Below are 18,511 nucleotides of genomic sequence, written 5' to 3' on the forward strand. Positions count from 1 at the left end.
TAGGAACTGTAGAGCGTTGAGAACAGAGCATCTTAGAAGGCCAAGAACAAAGCCTCTTAGAACGTAGTACAAAGGCCCCTGGAATCGTTGAATGGTGAGTGCAAAGCCTCACAGCATCTGGGAGATAAAAGACACTTAGATTCTGTTCGGCCCAGGGTCTTATAATTCCCGAAATTGGGACATGACCGACCTTACACTCTTAGATGTAAGGCTGGCTACCGAATTTGAGAGGCATAGTGCAAAATGAAAATGCAAGGCCCTTTTTCAAAAAATAAGAATTTCAAGACAGTAACAGCAGAGTATTAAACCAAACTCGGGGCCCTCCTAAGCGGGTCATATGCCCGTGAAGCCGGCCTCGCTTAGAAGCACAATTTTATGGGTGGATGTCGTCTCAGTTGGCCTGTCCCTCTCGTATTACAGCTGAATATCTGGGAAGGCTTCCTGGAAGAGGAGGCAAAATCGGCACTAGACTCTCAAATCCTTTCCGCCCCGCGCGCCGCTTCAGAAGCTGAAGGTTAGGAGAGGTGGGCAGAGAGGAGCAGCTGCCAAAATGTCACAAGGACCCATTCTCTATTTATAGATCACCCCTGCCCTTCTCGCGGGACAGTCCAATGACAGCCAGAGCTCTCCCGCAAGGCGGCGGAACCAGCTGCGGGATGGGAGAGACCAGGACCAATGACATCCGGGCAAGGGAGGACTTGTTTCATTGTGACGCGTGGGGGCGTGGCCAGGGCCCAAAGGGCGGTGAGAAGGGGGGCGTGGCGAGGAGGGACGTAAGCCGATCGAGTAGGCAGCTGCGAGCATGCGTCGCGTTGGGGGGTGCACAGCAGAGCATCTTCGTAAGGAAGGGTATCAGCCAATAAGCCGGGGTTGCTCTGTCGCCGGGGGCGTGGCCATGTAGATAAGGCGCGGGTGGGCGGCCCAATGGGCGGGCGCCTATGCAGATGAGACGGTGACAGCCGGGCCAGCGGGCGGGCTGGCAGGCGGGCTGTTGGGGCGGGGAGGTGGGACCGGGAGAGGGGTGGCCGCGGGGCCCGGCCGGTCTGGGGCGGGGGGCCGCAGCCATGATCCGGGCCTTCTCGTTCCCGGTGAGCCCCGAGCGGGGTCGGCTGCGGGGCTGGCTAGAGGGCAGCCTGGCCGGGCTCTGCGAGTTGCACTGGCTCCGGGAGAGGCAGGAGTACCGCGTGCAGCAGGCGCTGCGGCTGGCCCAGCCCGGAATGGGGGGCGCCGAAGCCGAGGACGAGGAGGACGCCGACGAGGACGAAGATGCGGCGGCGGCGCGCCGGGCCGCAGCGGCCCTGGAAGAGCAGCTGGTGAGGGGCCGCCTGTCCTTCCGTCCCTATGCCCTCGTCTGTGTCTGTCTGTCTGTCTCGGTTGGATGCTCAGACACCCGTCCGGGTGGGGGAGGGAGGAGGGGAAAAGGAGAGGGGGGTGGGGCTGGAGAGTCTGGGTGGCGGGCGGGATCAGGCCTCCCCGCCCCCAAACTGGGAAAGGGGGCTGCATCGCCTCTGCCGGACCCTCGCGTGGTGCACAGGCCTGTATTCCCTACACCCCTTCACCGAAGAAAATCCATCTGGGCGCCAAGTACGTGTCAAGCCCGGGCTGAATATTTGGCAGCCGTTGTCTTCTTGCAGCTTGGGGGATAAGGGGGTGATAGTACCCATTTCAGAGAGAAAAAAACCTGAGGCTCAGAGAGGGCGAACGACTCACCCAAGGTCACACAGCCTGATTCAAACATGCCCCTCTCCTGGCCTCCCTATCAGCGCCCCCCGTCTTCCCTAAGTCCTGGTGTGCTTGGAGATCTCCGGAGGGGGCGGGGAGGGGGGGAGGGGATCCTCGAATCTCCTGAGGGAAGGATTGCTGCTGAGAGGAAGTTCACAGTCCCTTAGGATCCCACGGTGATCTCGACCCTCTGGTGACACTTTCCCTCCTTTGCTACTTGGGCACAGCCCTGCTGCGAAGCAGCATGGGAGTCTGACTTCTAGACCCCCTGGGCGCTTGATGGTGGAAGATGAGGCAAGGTGTCCACAATGACTTAGGGAGCATCAGCCCTCTCTCCCTCTCTCTGTTGTTCCTTAAGTCTCCTGGGTTTCTTGCACTCTTTCCCTCCTGCCACATCTCTGTGACTTTCTGTGCCTGTTTCTCTGCCTTTCTCAGTCCTCTGTCTCTCTGTCTCCCTTGGTCTTCCTTTCTTGCATTTCTTCCTGCCCCACATCCCTGTCTCTCTCTTCCCCTCCCCCCAGCCTGCCAGGCCCCAGACCCCCGCTCCCCTTGCTGATCCCATCCCCAAGCCTGTGTGTGGTCAGAGCTTCCCGTTTGGGGAAACCTGAGCCGAGGTAGCAGGGGGAGGGGGCTTTCCCTGCTACTGACCTCGACTGCCCCCTCCTCGGATGGGGAATGGCGGGGAGGCGGGGGTAAACTGAAGCCAGACTGGGACTGGACGGCCAGCCCCTCCCCCACTCCACCTCCACCCCCCACCCCCCGCCAGGAGAGAGACCCTGCACATTCTTCTGTGGAAACAGAAACAGCTGTGGGAGGCCCCACCCCCTCCCAAAGTTAGAGCCGCGCGTTGTGGGGGCCCTCACCAGCTCACCCCACCCTAAGCTGGCTGGGCTTGGGAAGGCACCTCCCATCCCTCCAAAGAGAGGCAGAAGGCATGGGGATGGGCCAGCTGTGTCCTGCCTCCTTGCCCCTCATCCTCCCCTCTCTGCCTCAGTCTCCCCCTTTTCTGCCCCTCTGCCTACTCCCAGCCATTAGTATCCCCACACCCCCCCACAACAATCTCCAAGCAGAGCTCCGTCCCCGCATCAGGGAGGAGGCGGTGGCAGGCAACGGGAGGGAGACAGCGCCACGAGGGAGGAGCAGAGAAGCGCTAAATATAAACTCCTCTGGTGTTGGGGGTTCCTGGGTCCTTCCAAAGAGGGGGTGGGGGCCTCCTCTGATCCCTGAGCCTCTGTTGTGTGATGCTCGCCCCTTCGACTCCTTCATCCCGCCACCCAGGGATGCACTCCCTTTGAAACAAGAAAGATTGAGGCCAGAATTGATTCATTTCTAGTAGGAAAGATAGGGATGCAGGGGAAGATTAGGGAGAAACTCAGAGAAAAGAGGCAAGAATCCTGAATGGGGCAGGAGTGCTGTTCTCTCCCGCCAAGGAAAATGGTCCCCTTCCAGCAAGAAGGACTCAAGTTAGACTTGCAGAAGGACTTCCTAACAGAGATCAAGAGAACTGGACATAGACCAGGGGCGTGTGAGTTGGGGCAGTAAAGGTCTGGGAAAGTTTGGGCAAAGGGGTCTCCAGGGGTCCAAACTACATTCATCTTAAACCTGCCTGAGTTGGACAGCCTCAGGCCCACTTGCATATGGGCTTGAAGAAAAAAAAAACCAATGAGGGGCACTGTGAATAGGCAGAGAGCCAGATTCAGGCCAAGGACCTTCTGGTCTTTTAAAGATTCATCCCCTTGCAGCTGGGAGGATGGAGAAATGAGGTCAGACTTGCAAATAGGGGGGTGTTGTGGGGTCCAGGCACCGGGGAGGAAGAGGCCTCTGCTGTTTATCTTCCTTACTCCTGCTCTTCCCTACAGTGGAAGAACTGAAATTGGACCTGCAGAACTTACTGGGGAAAAAATCTTTTTTCAAATTTCTAATTACACCAGTAAAGCATGATTTTATATTTTCCCTGTTAGGAATTCATGGCTTTCATGTAATAATAAAAGTCAGTATTTATTAAGTGCTTAAAAGGAACTGCTCGTTAAATTTGTTTAATCCTTACAACAACCCCACTGGAATCAAAAGATGCCCATGTTAGAGATGAGGAAACTGAGGCCCAGAAACTGGCTCAAAGTCATACAGCTGGCAAGTGGCTGTGAGTTGAACTTGAACCCTGGCAATCTGGCTCCCAGCCATGCCTCCATAAACACTTCATCATACCATCCAGTCCCCTCATCCCTCCCCTGACCTCCTAAAATCCACCCTCTTGCCTATGATCACCATTGTCACCCTGGTGTGAATTCTGCAACTATGCACAAAAACAGCCTACATTCCACAATACATAGAGTTTGCCTTGCTTTTTTCAAATTCCAGGTTCTTGGGTGAGGTATCAGAGACCATGGCAGTGGTTCTTAAAGTGTGGCCTAGTAGCATCACCCAGGAACTTGTTAGAAATTCAATTTCTTAGGCTCCTGCCTGGAATCAGGGGTCAGACCAGTAACTTAGGTTTTAACACAACCCCCAGGTATAGGTCTGACTCATTATACTGTACATTCTGCTTTTTTTTGGCTGTGCTAGCTGTTCATTACGGCACTTGGGCTGTCTGTTTCAATGCACAGGCTTCTCTAGTTGTAGTGTGGGCTTAATTGCCTCAGGGCGTTTGGGATCTTAGTTCCCCAACTAGGGATCAAACCCACATCTCCTGCCTGGTGGATCTTAACCACTGGACTACCAGGGAAGTCCTGCTGCATTTTCCTTTTTTGACTCCACAATAGGTCTTGATGATGGTTCTATTATATAGAAATTGCCTTGTTCCATTTTAACAGCTGTATAGTATTCTACTGTATTCATTCATTCCTTTCCCAAACATGCGGCAGGAACTTTGAGCCAGAAACTGTTCCAGGTACTGGGACTGGGTTGTGGGGGGAGATGGTGGTGACAGAGACGGCACAGCAGTATATAGAAGAGACACCAATCTCCGCCCTTCTGGGGCTGGGGCTGACGATGAACAAATAACAGCCTGATATATCATTTTAAGTCAGGAGGTCATTGCTGCTATGTTGGGGGCGGGGGGGGGCTATGTCGGGGGTGGGGGGGTGGGAAGGAGGGCAACCCAGGTGCAGAATGATGGGGAGCTATTTTGGAAAGAATGATCAGAGAAGGGAACAGGTAGGCATCTGAATGAAGCAAGGGAGGGAGCCAGGAGCGTGTGCTGGGGAAACACATCCTACTGAGTTAGGAGCATGTCTGGTATGTTCAGGGAACAGTCAGGAGGCCAGTGTGGCTACAGCGGGGTGAGCAAGGACATGATTAGTGTGGGACAGGATGTGGGATATAGGGGTGGTCCTTGATGTGTTTTAGCCATCCCTGACACTGCATCATGCGGCTGCATCCCTGGGATCTACTCAAGGATGACCACTCCAAGCATCTCTGTCCACTGAGCTCAAAGGGAAACGATCTGTTGACTTTCCTCCCAGATACAAGCCCAGATGGGGGCTTCTGTTCTAGGGGGGAGGGGTAAGGACCAGGGCCCAGGAGAGCAGCCACAGGAATAGGAAGTTGGAGGGGGGGTTGTCTGCGGGGGAGCCGGCCAGTCTTTCTGCCCTAAATAGGCAAGCCTGGGCGGCTGCCCTCTCAGCCCCTCCTCCCCCCTTCCCTCCCTCCCGCTGCCTGCCTGCCGTCCAGACAAGCCGCTTTTGTCTGAGGGTCAACCGTCAGCCCGAGGCTACCCCCACCTCTGGCCTCACCCAGATCGTGTGAGACTCTTCCTGGCTCCGGTCCTGTTTTTCAAACGGGGGTTAAGTCCTAGTGTCTTGGAGACCCCATGTGTGTTGTTTCAGCCCCTGCCCCCACTGTGTCCCAGTCACTCCCCTTAAAGGGTTTCACCTTCATTTATTCACATCTGATAGGAGGCGGTCTTTTCCTGCAGCACAAAGGATACAGGGTAGATTCCATCGACATTTCCCAGGGGGATGAGGTGCTGTGACCCACACTAGGGCTTCTGGGTGAGGATGGAGGTAGGGCAGGGGGAGGAGTGGTCCCTGCTGGAGGCAATGGAACCCCCCGGGGTTTGCTATGGTATTCCCACTAAGGCTAGATTCACAGAAGGGCATTTGCTGTTGTTGATCAGTCGCTAAATCCTGTTCGACTCTGCGACCCCATGGACTGTAGTCCACCAGGCTCCTCTGTCCATGGGATTTCCCAGGCAAGAATACTGGAGTGGGTTTCCATGCCCTCCTCCAGGAGATCTTCCCGACTCAGGGATCAAACCTGCATCTCCTGCTTTTCCTGCATTGGCAGGTGGATTCTTTACCACTGAGCCACCAGGGAAGCCCTCCAGTAGGCATGAGGGGATTCTGGGATGTGCAAAGATTTATATGAATTGCGGTCAGCCTGTTTTACCCAAATGAGGGACCGAGTCAACCTGCAGCAAGAAAAACTTAAGGAAGACTTGCAGAAGGACTTTTCATTGGTGATAAGGGGCACTGGAGGGACTTCCCTGGCGGTCCAGTGGCTAGGACTCTGAACACTCCCAATGCGGGGGGGCGGGGGGGGCGGTGCAGGTTAGATCCCTAGTCGGTGAGTTAGATCCCACATGCTGTAACTACAACCCGGAGCAGCCAAGTAAATAAATAAATAAATATTAAAAAGGGGGACCGTGGGGGGAGGTGGGAGCATCTGAGAAGAGAGAGTTAACGTCTGGGAGAAGGCAGATGAATGAATGACTGAGAGATCTGCTGGGTCCTGAACACTAACTTCTAGCGGTGACCTGCCTTTACAGCAGGAAGACCTGAAGTTATGCTCAAAGAGCATTCTAATAGGGGTTAAGGAGCCATGAGCTCCAGATGGAACAGCTGGTAGAGAAGGGACAAGAGATGGGGCCTTCTGAAGCCTTATCACTCACACTTAAGAGGGAATGAGGTGACTGCAGCATGAGGGACTGGAGTTAGACGACCAAGAGGACTTTCTAATGGGTTGAAGAGACAGAGATATTGAGGGGAATCCTGGAAGTTGGGTACTGCTTTTACCTTTTTGAAATCGAGCCTCACTGTCAAATCGAAACTCTGCCCATGAGCTGCTAGAATAGAGGACCAGTTGGCAGAGGACTGGGGAGTCTTCTCACCATCTTGCTCTCCCTACCTCCTTAGGAGGCCTTGCCTGGGCTCATCTGGGACCTGGGCCAGCAGCTGGGAGACCTGAGCCTGGAGTCTGGGGGCTTGGAACAGGAGAGCGGGCGCAGCTCGGGTAAGCATGGGTTAGAGGTAGTGGGGTCTGCCTGGGCCACCCCACACTGCTGTCACCTGTTTCACAGGCTCCTCACTCTGTCTGTTGATCTCCTTCCCCCCACCCCATGTTCCTCTTTCCAGCCCCCTGATTGTTTTCTCCCCTTCTCTTTGAAACCTAGGCTTCTATGAAGACCCCAGCTCCACGGGAGGCCCGGACTCACCACCCTCGACTTTCTGTGGGGACAGTGGCTTCTCTGGCTCTGGCTCCTATGGACGCCTGGGTCCCTCTGAACCCCGGGGCATCTATGCCAGTGAGAGGCCCAAGTCCCTAGGTAAGGTGGGTGGGGTTGGGGCCCCAAGAGCCAGGCTTTTGATCACAAGCATCTGAGTCAGACCAACCTGGATTTGAAGTCTGGCTGTAACTGTCCCTTTCTGTGTGATTTTGAGCACATTCCTTCTTTCTGGGCATATTTCTCCATCCATTAAAATGGGATTCATAACAGCATCTACTTCACAGGGAAGTTTTGACTATTCAGTGAGCCTCTGCCCAAAGACATTGAAACATGGCACATTGTAGCCTTCTGGTAAACAGAAATCGCTGCTATTCATTTGTTCAACTACGTTTCTGAGTCCCTACTATGTGCCTTCCTGGCACATACCATAGGGGTGAGGAATAGAGCAGTAAAGAAATCGCTGTCTTCATGAAACTGACATTTGAATAAGAAATAGATAGTATACAAGATAAATAAGTAAAACATTTAAGATATTAGATTTTTATTTATTTATTTAATAAGCTCCTTGGTGGCTCAGACAGTAAAGAATCCACCTGCAATGCAGGAGGCACGGGTTCGATCCCTGGGTCGGGAAGATCCCCTGGAGAAGGAAAAGGCAACCCACTCCAGTATTCTTGCCAGGGAAATCCCATGGACAGAGGAGCCTGTTGGGCTACAGTGCATAGGGTCACAAAGAGTCTCACGTGACTGAATGACTTTCACTTTTCATTATTTAACGGTCATGTCCCATGTTAAGATCTTAGTTCCCCAACCAGGGATTGAACCCATGCCCCCTGCATTGGAAGAACGGAGTCTTAACCCCTGGACCATCAGAGAAGTCCCTCCGTTCTGTTCCGTTCAGTCGCTCAGTCGTGTCCGACTCTTTGCGACCCCATGGACTGTAGCCTTCCAGGCTTCTCCGTCCATGGGATTCTCCAGGCAAGAATACTGGAGTGGGTTACCATTTCCTTCTCCAGGGGATCTTCCCGACCCAGGGATCGAACCCGGGTCTCCCGCATTGGAGGCAGACGCTTTAACCTCTGAGCCACCATATTAGATATTGACATGTACCATGAAAAGAAAATTATGGAAGGGGATGAGAGCGTGTTTCTTGGAGCCGGGGAGGGAACTGCAACTGTAGAAAATATGGCCAGAGACGGCGTGACTGAGACTTGTGACATTGGAGTGGCGCCCTAAAGTAAGAGAGGGACCGGGTCAAGCAGACATCCTGAAGGAAGGGTAGTTTGGGTAGCAGGAGCAGCCAATACAGAGGTCGTGAGGTGGAAGTGGGACTGGCCCCGTGCATCCAGGAGGTGGAGATCTTTAAGTGCAGAGGAGTTGGAGGTCAGACACTCAGAGGCAGGACGGACCGTGCAAGGCCTTGGAGGCCACTGTGAAGACTTCGTTATGACCCTGATGTGTGGAAAGGGGTAAGAGCAGGTGCTCCGTTGTTACTGTCGTTTTTAATGGGAGTGGGAGAGTAGGGCAGGCGGCAGGCAAACTGCTCCTCCTAGGCTCACAGGGAAAGGGCTTTGAGAGCTTCTCCTCTCTTCCTTTTTTGCCTCCCTCCCCTAGGAGACGCCAGTCCCAGCGCACCCGAGGCAGTGAGTGCTAGGGCAGCCGTGCCGCGGTCCTTCTCGGCACCCTACCCGACGGCTGCGGGGTCTGCGGGCCCGGAGGCCTGCTCCTCCGCGGAGCGACGAGCCCGCGCGGGGCCCTTCCTGACGCCCAGCCCCCTGCACGCCGTGGCGCTGCGCAGCCCGCGGCCATGCGGCCGCCCTCCCCCGGACTCGCCCGACGCCTCGGGCGCGGGGCGGCCCCTGGACGGCTACATCTCGGCGCTCTTGCGCAGGCGCCGCCGCCGGGGGGCGGGCCAGCCCCGGACCAGTCCCGGGGGCGCGGACGGGGGCCCGCGGCGCCAGAACAGCGTGCGCCAGCGGCCGCCCGACGCGTCCCCGCCCCCCGGAGGCGCGCGATCCGCGCCCGAGCCCCCGGTGGAGCGCGCGGGGGTCCGTCCCGCCAGCCCGGCCCCGTTGGGCCGCGCCTGGGCCTCGCCGTGGGAGGCGGAGGCGACCCCCGAGCCCGTGGCGCCGCCCGCTGCCCCCTCGCCCCCCGACAGCCCGGCGGAGGGCCGCCTGGTGAAGGCTCAGTACATCCCGGGCGCGCAGGCCGCCACCCGCGGCCTCCCTGGCCGCGCGGCGCGCCGCAAAGCGCCCCCTCTGACGCGGGGCCGCAGCGTGGAGCAGTCCCCACCCCGGGAGCGTCCCCGGGCCGCGGGCCGCCGCGGACGCATGACCGAGGCCTCCGGCCGCCGGGGCTCTCCCAGGGCTCGCAAGGCCGCGCGCTCCCAATCCGAGACCAGCCTTTTGGGCCGCGCCGCCGCAGTTCCGCCAGGTCCCCCCAAGTACCCCACAGCCGAAAGGGAAGAGCCCCGGCCGCCGCGGCCTCGCCGGGGTCCGGCGCCCACTCTCGCGGCTCAGGCGGCGGGGTCCTGCCGCCGCTGGCGCTCCACGGCCGAGATCGACGCTGCCGATGGGCGCCGAGGCCGGCCCCGCGGCCCCGCTGCCCGAGGCCCGGGTCCTGGCCCATCCCCTTCAGCTCCTCAGCGCCGTCTGCTCTACGGCTGCGCGGGCAGCGACTCGGAGTGCTCGGCCGGGCGCCTGGGGCCCCTGGGGCGCCGGGGCCCGGCAAGCGGCGTCGGCGGAGGCGGCTACGGGGAGAGTGAATCGAGCGCCAGCGAGGGCGAGTCCCCTGCCTTTAGCTCCGCATCCAGCGACTCCGATGGCAGCGGTGGCCTCGTGTGGCCGCAGCAGCTGGTGGCAGCCACCGCGGCCTCCGGGCCAGGGGCTGGTGCGGGTGGAGGGGCGCCTGCGGGCCCCGCCAAAGTCTTTGTGAAGATCAAGGCTTCCCACGCGCTCAAGAAGAAGATACTGCGTTTCCGTTCTGGTTCTCTCAAGGTCATGACTACAGTGTGAGTTTAGAGGTTTGCTTGGGATCCCCCTTCATGGCCTCTGCACCACCACACCCCCCACTCACTGACCCTTGTACACCTCCTTTCCAAAGACCACCATTCTTTCTCTGCTTCCAAAGACCCTTCACTGCCCCATCCGTTGCAGTCTTGGTTGAAAAGGCTTCTCCACCACAAGGAGGAATTGGGGAGGAGTCCAGTTTGACCCAGTTGAGCTGCGGACTCTGCAGCCCTTGGTCTAGAAAGTTCCCTTTCTGTGGGCCTCACTTTCTTCATCTGTACTATGGGTGTACTATGGTATACAAAAGGGGTAATTCAGTTTGAATTTCCCCGTTTTAGTTTAGACGGTTAGTCCGTTTTTTCTGCTTCGTTTCTCTCACTGAGCCCTCTTATTCCTCGTTTCCATGCCCAGTTATGGCCCCAGTTCACATTCACAAAGTGCCCCCCTCCACATCCTTGAACCCTTAGGATATCCCCTTAGCACCCTGGTCAGAGACTCTGGCTGACCCAGAGGGTGCTTGCAGAGTGCCCTGAAAAGGGAAGGAACACTGCTTTGGGGTTTTGAGGGTTAAGTAGGAGTTGGTAACACCAGGAAAGAAAGACTCTTTCACTTCCCTCCCTGGACAGATATGAAGGATTGGGAGGTAGAAGAGGGGAAGGAAGATGGCTTCTATCTCGTGGCACCCCCTGTGAGAGGGAGTGGGGGAAGCCCAGGATGACCCTCAGTTGTTCCAATCCAGTATTTTTTCCTTTTTTTAAAAAAAAAAATTACTGTATTTATTATGACGATGGTGACTCCCCAGTGCACAGGGGGGCCAGAATCTGTGTGTTTCTCTAACCTCTTTGTAAATAAATGCACAGTGTTACATAAGTGGTGGTGGACTTTCCTTTTGTGGTTAAATGGACTTTTCCTTTGGACTAATATTTATTGAGCAGCTACTGTTTGCTTTGGGTATGGCAGTGTCAGAACCAGATGTCAAATCCTAGCTTAGGTCTCAATAGCATTTTTTTTAACCATTGAATATTTTGTATCAGTGAATCTAATCTTAGGTTGAGTTTTGTTTGGTCATAAATATGGTTTCATAAAATGGAAATAATAAAAAGCAAAATATTTAGAAATGGAAATAATATAGGTAAAGTGACAGCCCCACGTGCCTTCTCTCACAAGTCATCATAATCAGTTTGATGTGCATCCTTGTATGTTTTTCTTTATGTGTTTGCATACATGTGTGAATCCTAGTAGCTATATAAATACATGCATGAAATGAAGTGAAACTCGCTCAGTCGTGTGTGACTCTTTGCAACCCCATGGATGTATAGTCCATGCAATTCTCCAGGCCAGAATACTGGAGTGGGTAGATCCCCTTCTCCAGGGTACCTTCCCAACCCAGGGATCGAACCCAGGTCTCCCTCACTGCAGGCGGATTCTTTACCAGCCGAGCCACCAGGGAAGCCCATATATATTCATATACATATGGGGACGACAGAAAATGAGATGGCTGGATGGCATCACCGACTCGATGGACATGAGTTTGAGTGAACTCCGGGAGTTGGTGATGGACAGGGAGGCCTGGCATGCTGTGATTCACAGGGTTGCAAAGAGTCGGACACGACTGAGCGACTGAACTGAACTGAACTGAATAGAGCTAAAACTATTTACATAAGTTGAGCCCTATGTATACATTGTTTATCAATTTTTGATCTGTGCCTGGAGATTTCTATATGGGAAGGGTTTTAACTAGTTGAATTTCTTTGAGGATTTAGTACTATTTAGCTTCTCTGCTTGATTACGCTTTTCTATTTCTTCATATGTCAGTTTTACTAAGTTGTATTCTAGGAATTTTTTCATCTCATCTAAATTTAGGTGATGTATTTTCCTATCACTGTAGTAGCTGCGTATGTTTCCATGATCTAACCTAATTGTCAGCTCCTCAGTTCTTTCTATTTTGGACTTTAGTGCAGTTGTATCTTTGAATATGCCTCCTTGTGCATATACATATTTCTGAAGGGTCCTAGAAATAGGCTTGCTTGGTCATTACAGTACAATCATTTGAAATTTTAATTGACATAGTCACAATTCCTTCCACTGAGACTGCCCTCAGTTGATATTTCCAACAGGAATTTCTGAGATACCCATTTTTTTTCACTCCTTCACCAAACAAGAAATGCTATTAATCATTTTCATTTTGCCTATCTGGGGGGGAAAATGATGTTTCTATTTTAATTAGCATGTCTCCTTACTTTCGTGCAACACATTTTGTATGCTTGTTGACCCACTTGTAATTCTCTGAATTGCCTGTTCACACCTTTTGCCCATTTTTCTTTTGGGTGAGCCCAATAATTATACTAACTGCATGGATGGGTAAATAGAGACTCAGTTCAGTTCAGTTCAGTCACTCAGTCGTGTCCAGCAAAATAGAGATTCAGAGAGGGGCTATTACGCTGGTCACAAAGCAAGAGGGAGCCAGGACTAGGATCCAATCTCCACTTGACTCCATAGTCTGAAGAATGGGTATTTCTTGCTGCTTTGACCTTTGTGACTACATGGACTACAAGGGTGCGTCCACCTCTCTGTCCCTTTGACTTCTGAGAGAGTAAGATCTGCTGTACTCACTTGTATGTCCAGGGCCCACTAAGGCAATCTGGATACAGTAAGGAACGAAACAGAAAAAAGTTCTTGCCCCTTGGAGCTTCCCTTCTGGTAGGTGTGAATTGTAGTGGCGGTGTGTATGTGGATTAAAAGATACTTCCTTTTACAGTAACAAAGTTTTTGTTTGTTTTTCATTTTTTTGCTTTTTTTTTGGCTGTGCCATGAGATTTGCAGGATCTTATTTCTCTGACCAGAGAACTGGGGCATTGCATCGAAAGCGCCATCTAAAATCACTAGACCACCAGGGAACTCACAAAGTTATTTTTTAAAGTTTCCGGGAAAAGTCATTGCTTTTCAGGCCCTTGGGAATATTTCTCCCATCTCTGTTTCAGAAAAGGAGCAACTAAAGCTGAAAGGGGGAAGGGACTTGTCTAAGGAGACGCAGATCACTCAGTGGTCAAGATGGCTGAAGTGCAGATGGCTGACCTTTCTTCCTTTTTAAGATTTTAGTGCTTAATCATAAAAAAATAACAACCAACACTCTGTGAGCACTCACTGTGTGCCAGACTATCCTCAGTGACTCATTTAATTCTCACATTCTCACGGAGGTGGATGTGATTTTCATGCCCATTAAAAAAAAATATTTATTTGCTTGTGCTGGGTCTTGGTCGTGACACTTGGTATCTTTAGTTGCAGCATGTGGAATTTAGTTCCCTGACCCGGGATTGAACCCAGGGCCCTCCTGCATTGGAAGCGTGGGGTCTTAGCCACTGGACCACCAGGAAGTCCCTCTTATGTCCATTTTGATGGAGAAACCGAGGCACAGCTCTCTGGAGTCACTTACCAGAAACCAAGAAGTAGCAAAGCCAGACCTTTAAGTTCAGACTGCCTATGAGTCCACGCTGTTAGCCATTGCTCCATCAACCTATTTCTGTATGGATTATTTCTAGACAGATACACAAGGAACTGCTCACAGGGATGGAGGCTGGGCTGGTGGCAGGCAAGAGGGGATGCTGACATAATAAATACATAAATTTTCTAATTTTTAAAAGGTGATAAGGACTGTGAGGGGAAAACTGAGCAGAGATATGAAGGAATTGGGAGGGATGGGGAGGCAGAGGAGTTTTTAAGTAGACTTATTGGGGGTGTTCTAATTGAGAGGGTGACATTTGAACAGAGACCTGAAGGAGGTGGAGAGTTGAGGCTTGTGGATCTCTTGGGAAAGAACCTCCCAGGCAGAGGGGTCAGCCAGTGCTGAAGCCCAAACAGTGCCTGGTATGTTGGCAAAATAGTTGGAAGTCCAACATGTCTGGAGCAGTGAGTGACGGAGGAGAACGGGGCCTGGGGAGGGTGCGGGGGAGGCAAGGGCAGAGAATGGTCTGGGACCACTGCATCATGTGGGGTCTCATGGGCCATGGTGAGGAATTTGGTTTTTATTCCTCCAGAGAGATGAGAGCCATGGGAGAATTCAGAGCAGAAGAGGAACTTAGAAGTTTGGGGTGTGGGAGGAGGGAGTTAACAGCTCTGTTGAAACATAATTCACTACCATAAAATTTGCCCATATTCAGTGGTTTTTGTTTAAATTTTTTCCCCCCTTGTGATGAGCGCTTTTAAGATGGACTCTCTTAGTACCTTTCAAACATGCAATACAGGATTATTAATTATACTCACCATGTTTTACTTTATATCCCATGACTGACTTGTTTTACAACCAGAAATTTGCTTTTGACTCTCTTCACCCATTTTGCCCATCCCCCAACCCCTCAGGCAACCATCAGTCTGTTCTGTGTCTACAAACTTGTTTTTGTTTTTAGATTCCATATGTAAATAAGACCCCATGGCACTTGTCTTTTTCTGTCTGACTTATGTCCTCTGCTGTCCATCCATGTTGTCACAAATGGCAAGATTTCCCTCTTTTTTATGCCTGAATAATATTCCATTATATTCACATTTTCTTTATTCATTCCCATCTGTGGACACTTAGCTTGCTTCCACAATCTTGGCTATTGTAAGAAATGCTACAATAAATATAGGGGTGAATGTATCCTTTTCAATTACTGTTTTCATTTTCTTTAAATAAATACCCAGAAGTGGAATTGCTGGATCATATGGTAGTTCTTTTTGTTTGAGGAAACTCCATACTGTTTGTCCACTGTGGCTGCACCAGCTTACATTCCTAGGAATAGTGCCCGAGGATTCCTTTTTCTCGACGTCCTTGAATGACACCTGTCATTGCTTGTCTTTTTGATGATGGCCTTTCTGATAGATGTGAGGTGATATCTCATTGTGGCTTTGACTTGCCTTTCCCTGGTGTTTAGTGATGTTGAGTGCCTTTTCATGTACCTGTTGGCCATCTGTATGTCTTATTTGGAAAAATGTCTATTCAGATCCTCTGCCCATTTTTTAAATCAGATTTTCTTTTTGCTTTTGAGTTGTATGAGTTCTTTATATATTTTGGATATTAGTTCTTTATGTATTCTGGATGTTAATCCCTTATCTTGTACATGGTTAGCAATGTACCCCATTCAGTAAATTGCCCTTTCATTTTGTTGATGATTTCCTGTGCAGAAACTCTTAATTTGATATAGCTACACATTTATTTTTGCTTTTAGTGTCAAATCCAAAAAGTAAAATCTCCACATCTGATGTCAAAACATACTGCCTATGTTTTCTCCTAGGACTTTTATGATTTCAGTTCTTAGGTTCAAGTATTTAATTCATTTGAGTTAATTTTTGCTTCAGGTGTAAGATAGGGGTCCAGTTTCATTCTTCTACATGTGGCTCTTGAGTTTCTAGAACACCATTTATTAAAGAGACTATCTTTTCTCTATTGTATATCCTTGGCACCTTTATTATAAATTAATTGCCCATATATGCATCAGTTTATTTCTGGGCTCCCTATTCTGGTCTGTTGATCTATGTGTCTGTTTTTGTGCCAGTACCATACTGTTTTAATTACCATAGCATTGTAATATAGTATGAAATTAGGGCACGTGATGCCTCCAGCTTTGTATTTCTCAAAATTACTGTGGCTGTTTAGGGTCTTTCCTGATCTCATACACATTGTAGAATTGTTTGGTCTATTTCTGTGAAAAATGCCACTGGAATTTTGATAGGGATTGCACTGAATCTCTCAATTGCTTTGGATAGTATGGACAGCTTAACAATATTAATTCTTCCAGTCCATGAACACAGGATATCTTTCCATTTATTTCTGACTTCTTCAATGTCTTTTATCAAGGTTTTATCAATGGCTTTTATTATAGTCACAGAGTTGTCCTATGATTATATTATCACCACAATAAATTTCAGAACATTTCCATCACTCCAAGTAGAAACTCTGCATCCCTTATCTGTCATCCTACAGTCTCCCCAGCCCATGGGGATCCACTTTTGTAGATCTATTTTTGTCCTTATAGAGTGGCCTGTTCTGGAAATACATGTGGAATCACGCACTATATAGTGCGTGATCTTTTGTAACTGTGTATTTCACTTAGCATAATGTTTCAAAGTTTATCCATGTTGCCCCACATGTCAGTACTGCATTTCTTTTTATTGCCAAATGATATTCCAGTGTTTGAATAGACCACATATAGTTTATCCGTTTATCAGTTGATGAACATCTGGGTTGTTTTCACTTTGGGGCTTTTGTGAATAATGCTGCTATGAACATTCAGATACAAGTGTTTGTGTTTATTACATGCTTTCATTTCTCCTCGATAGATATATAAGAGTGGAATTGCCCGGTCATCTGGTAACTCTGAGGGACTGAACTGAACTGAACTGCTAACTCTGTAATCTTTTGAGGAACTGCCAGAGTGCTTTCTAAAATGGCAGCATCATTTTACGTCCTCACGGGCAGCGTATGAGAGTTCAGTTTCCCCATAGTCTCACTAGCGCTTGCTACGGTTATCCTGGGACTTTGTTTTAAACAGGGTCCCTCTGGCTGTTCTGTGCCAAACAGGCTGAGGGAGACAGAGGTATTAATAGAAGCTGGAGACCCAGTGAGTTCAGTTCAGTCCTCAGTGGTGTCCAACTCTTTGCAACCCCATGAATCACAGCACGCCAGGCCTCCCTGTCCATCACCAACTCCCGGAGTTCACTCAAACTCATGTCCATCGAGTTGGTGATGCCATCCAGCCATCTCATTCTCTGTCATCCCCGTCTCCTCCCGCCCCCAATCCCTCCCAGCATCAGACTCTTTTCCAGTGAGTCAACTGTTTGCATGAGGTGGCCAAAGTATTGGAGTTTCAGCTTCAGCATCAGTCCTTCCAATGAACACCCAGGATTGATCTCCTTTAGAATGGACTGGTTGGATCTCCTTGCAGTCCAAGGGACTCTCAAGAGTCTTCTCCAGCACCACAGTTCAAAAGCATCAATTCTTCGGCGCTCAGCTTTCTTCACAGTCCAATTCTCACATCCATACATGACCATGGGAAAAACCATAGCCTTGACTAGATGGACCTTGGTTGGCAAAGTAATGTCTCTGCTCTTTAATATGCTATCTAGGTTGGTCATAACTTTCCTTCCAAGGAGTAAGTGTCTTTTAATTTCCTGGCTGCAGTCAGCATCTGCAGTGATTTTGGAACCCCAAAAAATAAAGTCTGACACTGTTTCCACTGTTTCCCCATCTATTTCCCATGAAGTGATGGGACAGAGGTATTAATAGAAGCTGGAGACCCAGTGAGTAGGGACTGTAATTGTTCAAGCTCCTGGGCATGGTGCCTGGACCAGAGTGAGGGCAGCAGAGGAGGTGAGAAATGACTGGATTGTGGACAGACTTTGAAGATGGAGTTAATGGGATTTGTTGCTAGAGCAGTTGTGGGGTGTGAGAAAGGGAGGGGGTTGTCAAGATTGACCCATCAACTGAGATGAATAAGACTGTGGTAGTAGAGGGTTTGGCAGGTGGAATCAGGAGCTCAGTTTTGGGCAACTGAGTTTGAGATACTGTAGCCGTTCATATGGAATGTTCGGTAGGGACTGGGTATTCCATGCTAGATTCACTGTTGGCAGTCATCGCACGTTTCTTTAATAATGCAAGTAAGAATTGAATCTGCAACCCAGGGTCTCAGTTTCTCCCTCCAGAAAATGGGATCAAGAGTACCACTGTCATGAAGCTGGGGAATCTTGCCCATCTGGAAACCAAAGTAATGCGTAGAGTGGAAAGGTCCGCAACCGGGAAGAGAAATGGAGGTCACTCTTGGTTCAGACAGTGTCCGCCTGTCCGTCTCCCCGCCCCCAGCCTCTGGCTGCCATTAGAGACAGGGAGGGAAGATTGGGTCGTCACCCTGTCTTTCCCCGCTCTGAGCCGTGTTTCCTCCTCGGGGGCTGCCCGGGCCAAAACTGCTGATGGAAACCAGCTGCGGGAGGCGCCGAGGTTAGGCATAAACCCAGGCCCCTCCCCGGCGCCGGCCGACCCCGCTAAGGGAGGGGGACGGGGGCGCCCTAACTCCGCTGCGCTCTTCCGCAGCCGGGCCCGGGGCCCTGGCACGTCCGGCGCGCCTGATGCTTTCCAGATGTGAGCCTAGTTCCCCTCCCCCGCACCTGGCCCTGCTGCTCCCGCGCGATAGGGGGTTGGGGAGCCAGGGTCCGATATCCCCCTATCAAACTGGGGACCCAGGCCCGTATCCCTGCCGGCCGGTCTCGCTTCCCTGTTCAGGCGGTGAAAACCGAATTGGGATGATACGACTGCAGTAAAGACGCTTCTCTCGCCGACCTCCACGTCTCCCCCGGGCTCGGCCTCCGCCCC

The 18,511-nt window shown here is 51.4% G+C and overlaps 1 protein-coding gene across 1 annotated transcript; it reads left to right on the top strand.

Annotated features, from left to right (window-relative positions):
* Positions 1 to 973: 973 nt before the first annotated feature.
* On the top strand, positions 974 to 11,033 carry DACT3 (dishevelled binding antagonist of beta catenin 3). The gene is made up of 4 exons (XM_055411795.2): positions 974 to 1,313; positions 6,855 to 6,951; positions 7,112 to 7,264; positions 8,780 to 11,033. Exons 1-4 carry the CDS (start codon positions 1,065 to 1,067, stop codon positions 10,177 to 10,179), a joined length of 1,899 nt encoding a protein of 632 aa, XP_055267770.2. The 5' UTR covers positions 974 to 1,064; the 3' UTR covers positions 10,180 to 11,033.
* Positions 11,034 to 18,511: the final 7,478 nt, after the last annotated feature.

The sequence above is a fragment of the Moschus berezovskii genome, chromosome 22, assembly GCF_049115385.1.
Source record: "Moschus berezovskii isolate FMDL1 chromosome 22, NW_MosBer_1.0, whole genome shotgun sequence".
NCBI classification, from domain to species: Eukaryota; Metazoa; Chordata; class Mammalia; order Artiodactyla; family Moschidae; genus Moschus; species Moschus berezovskii.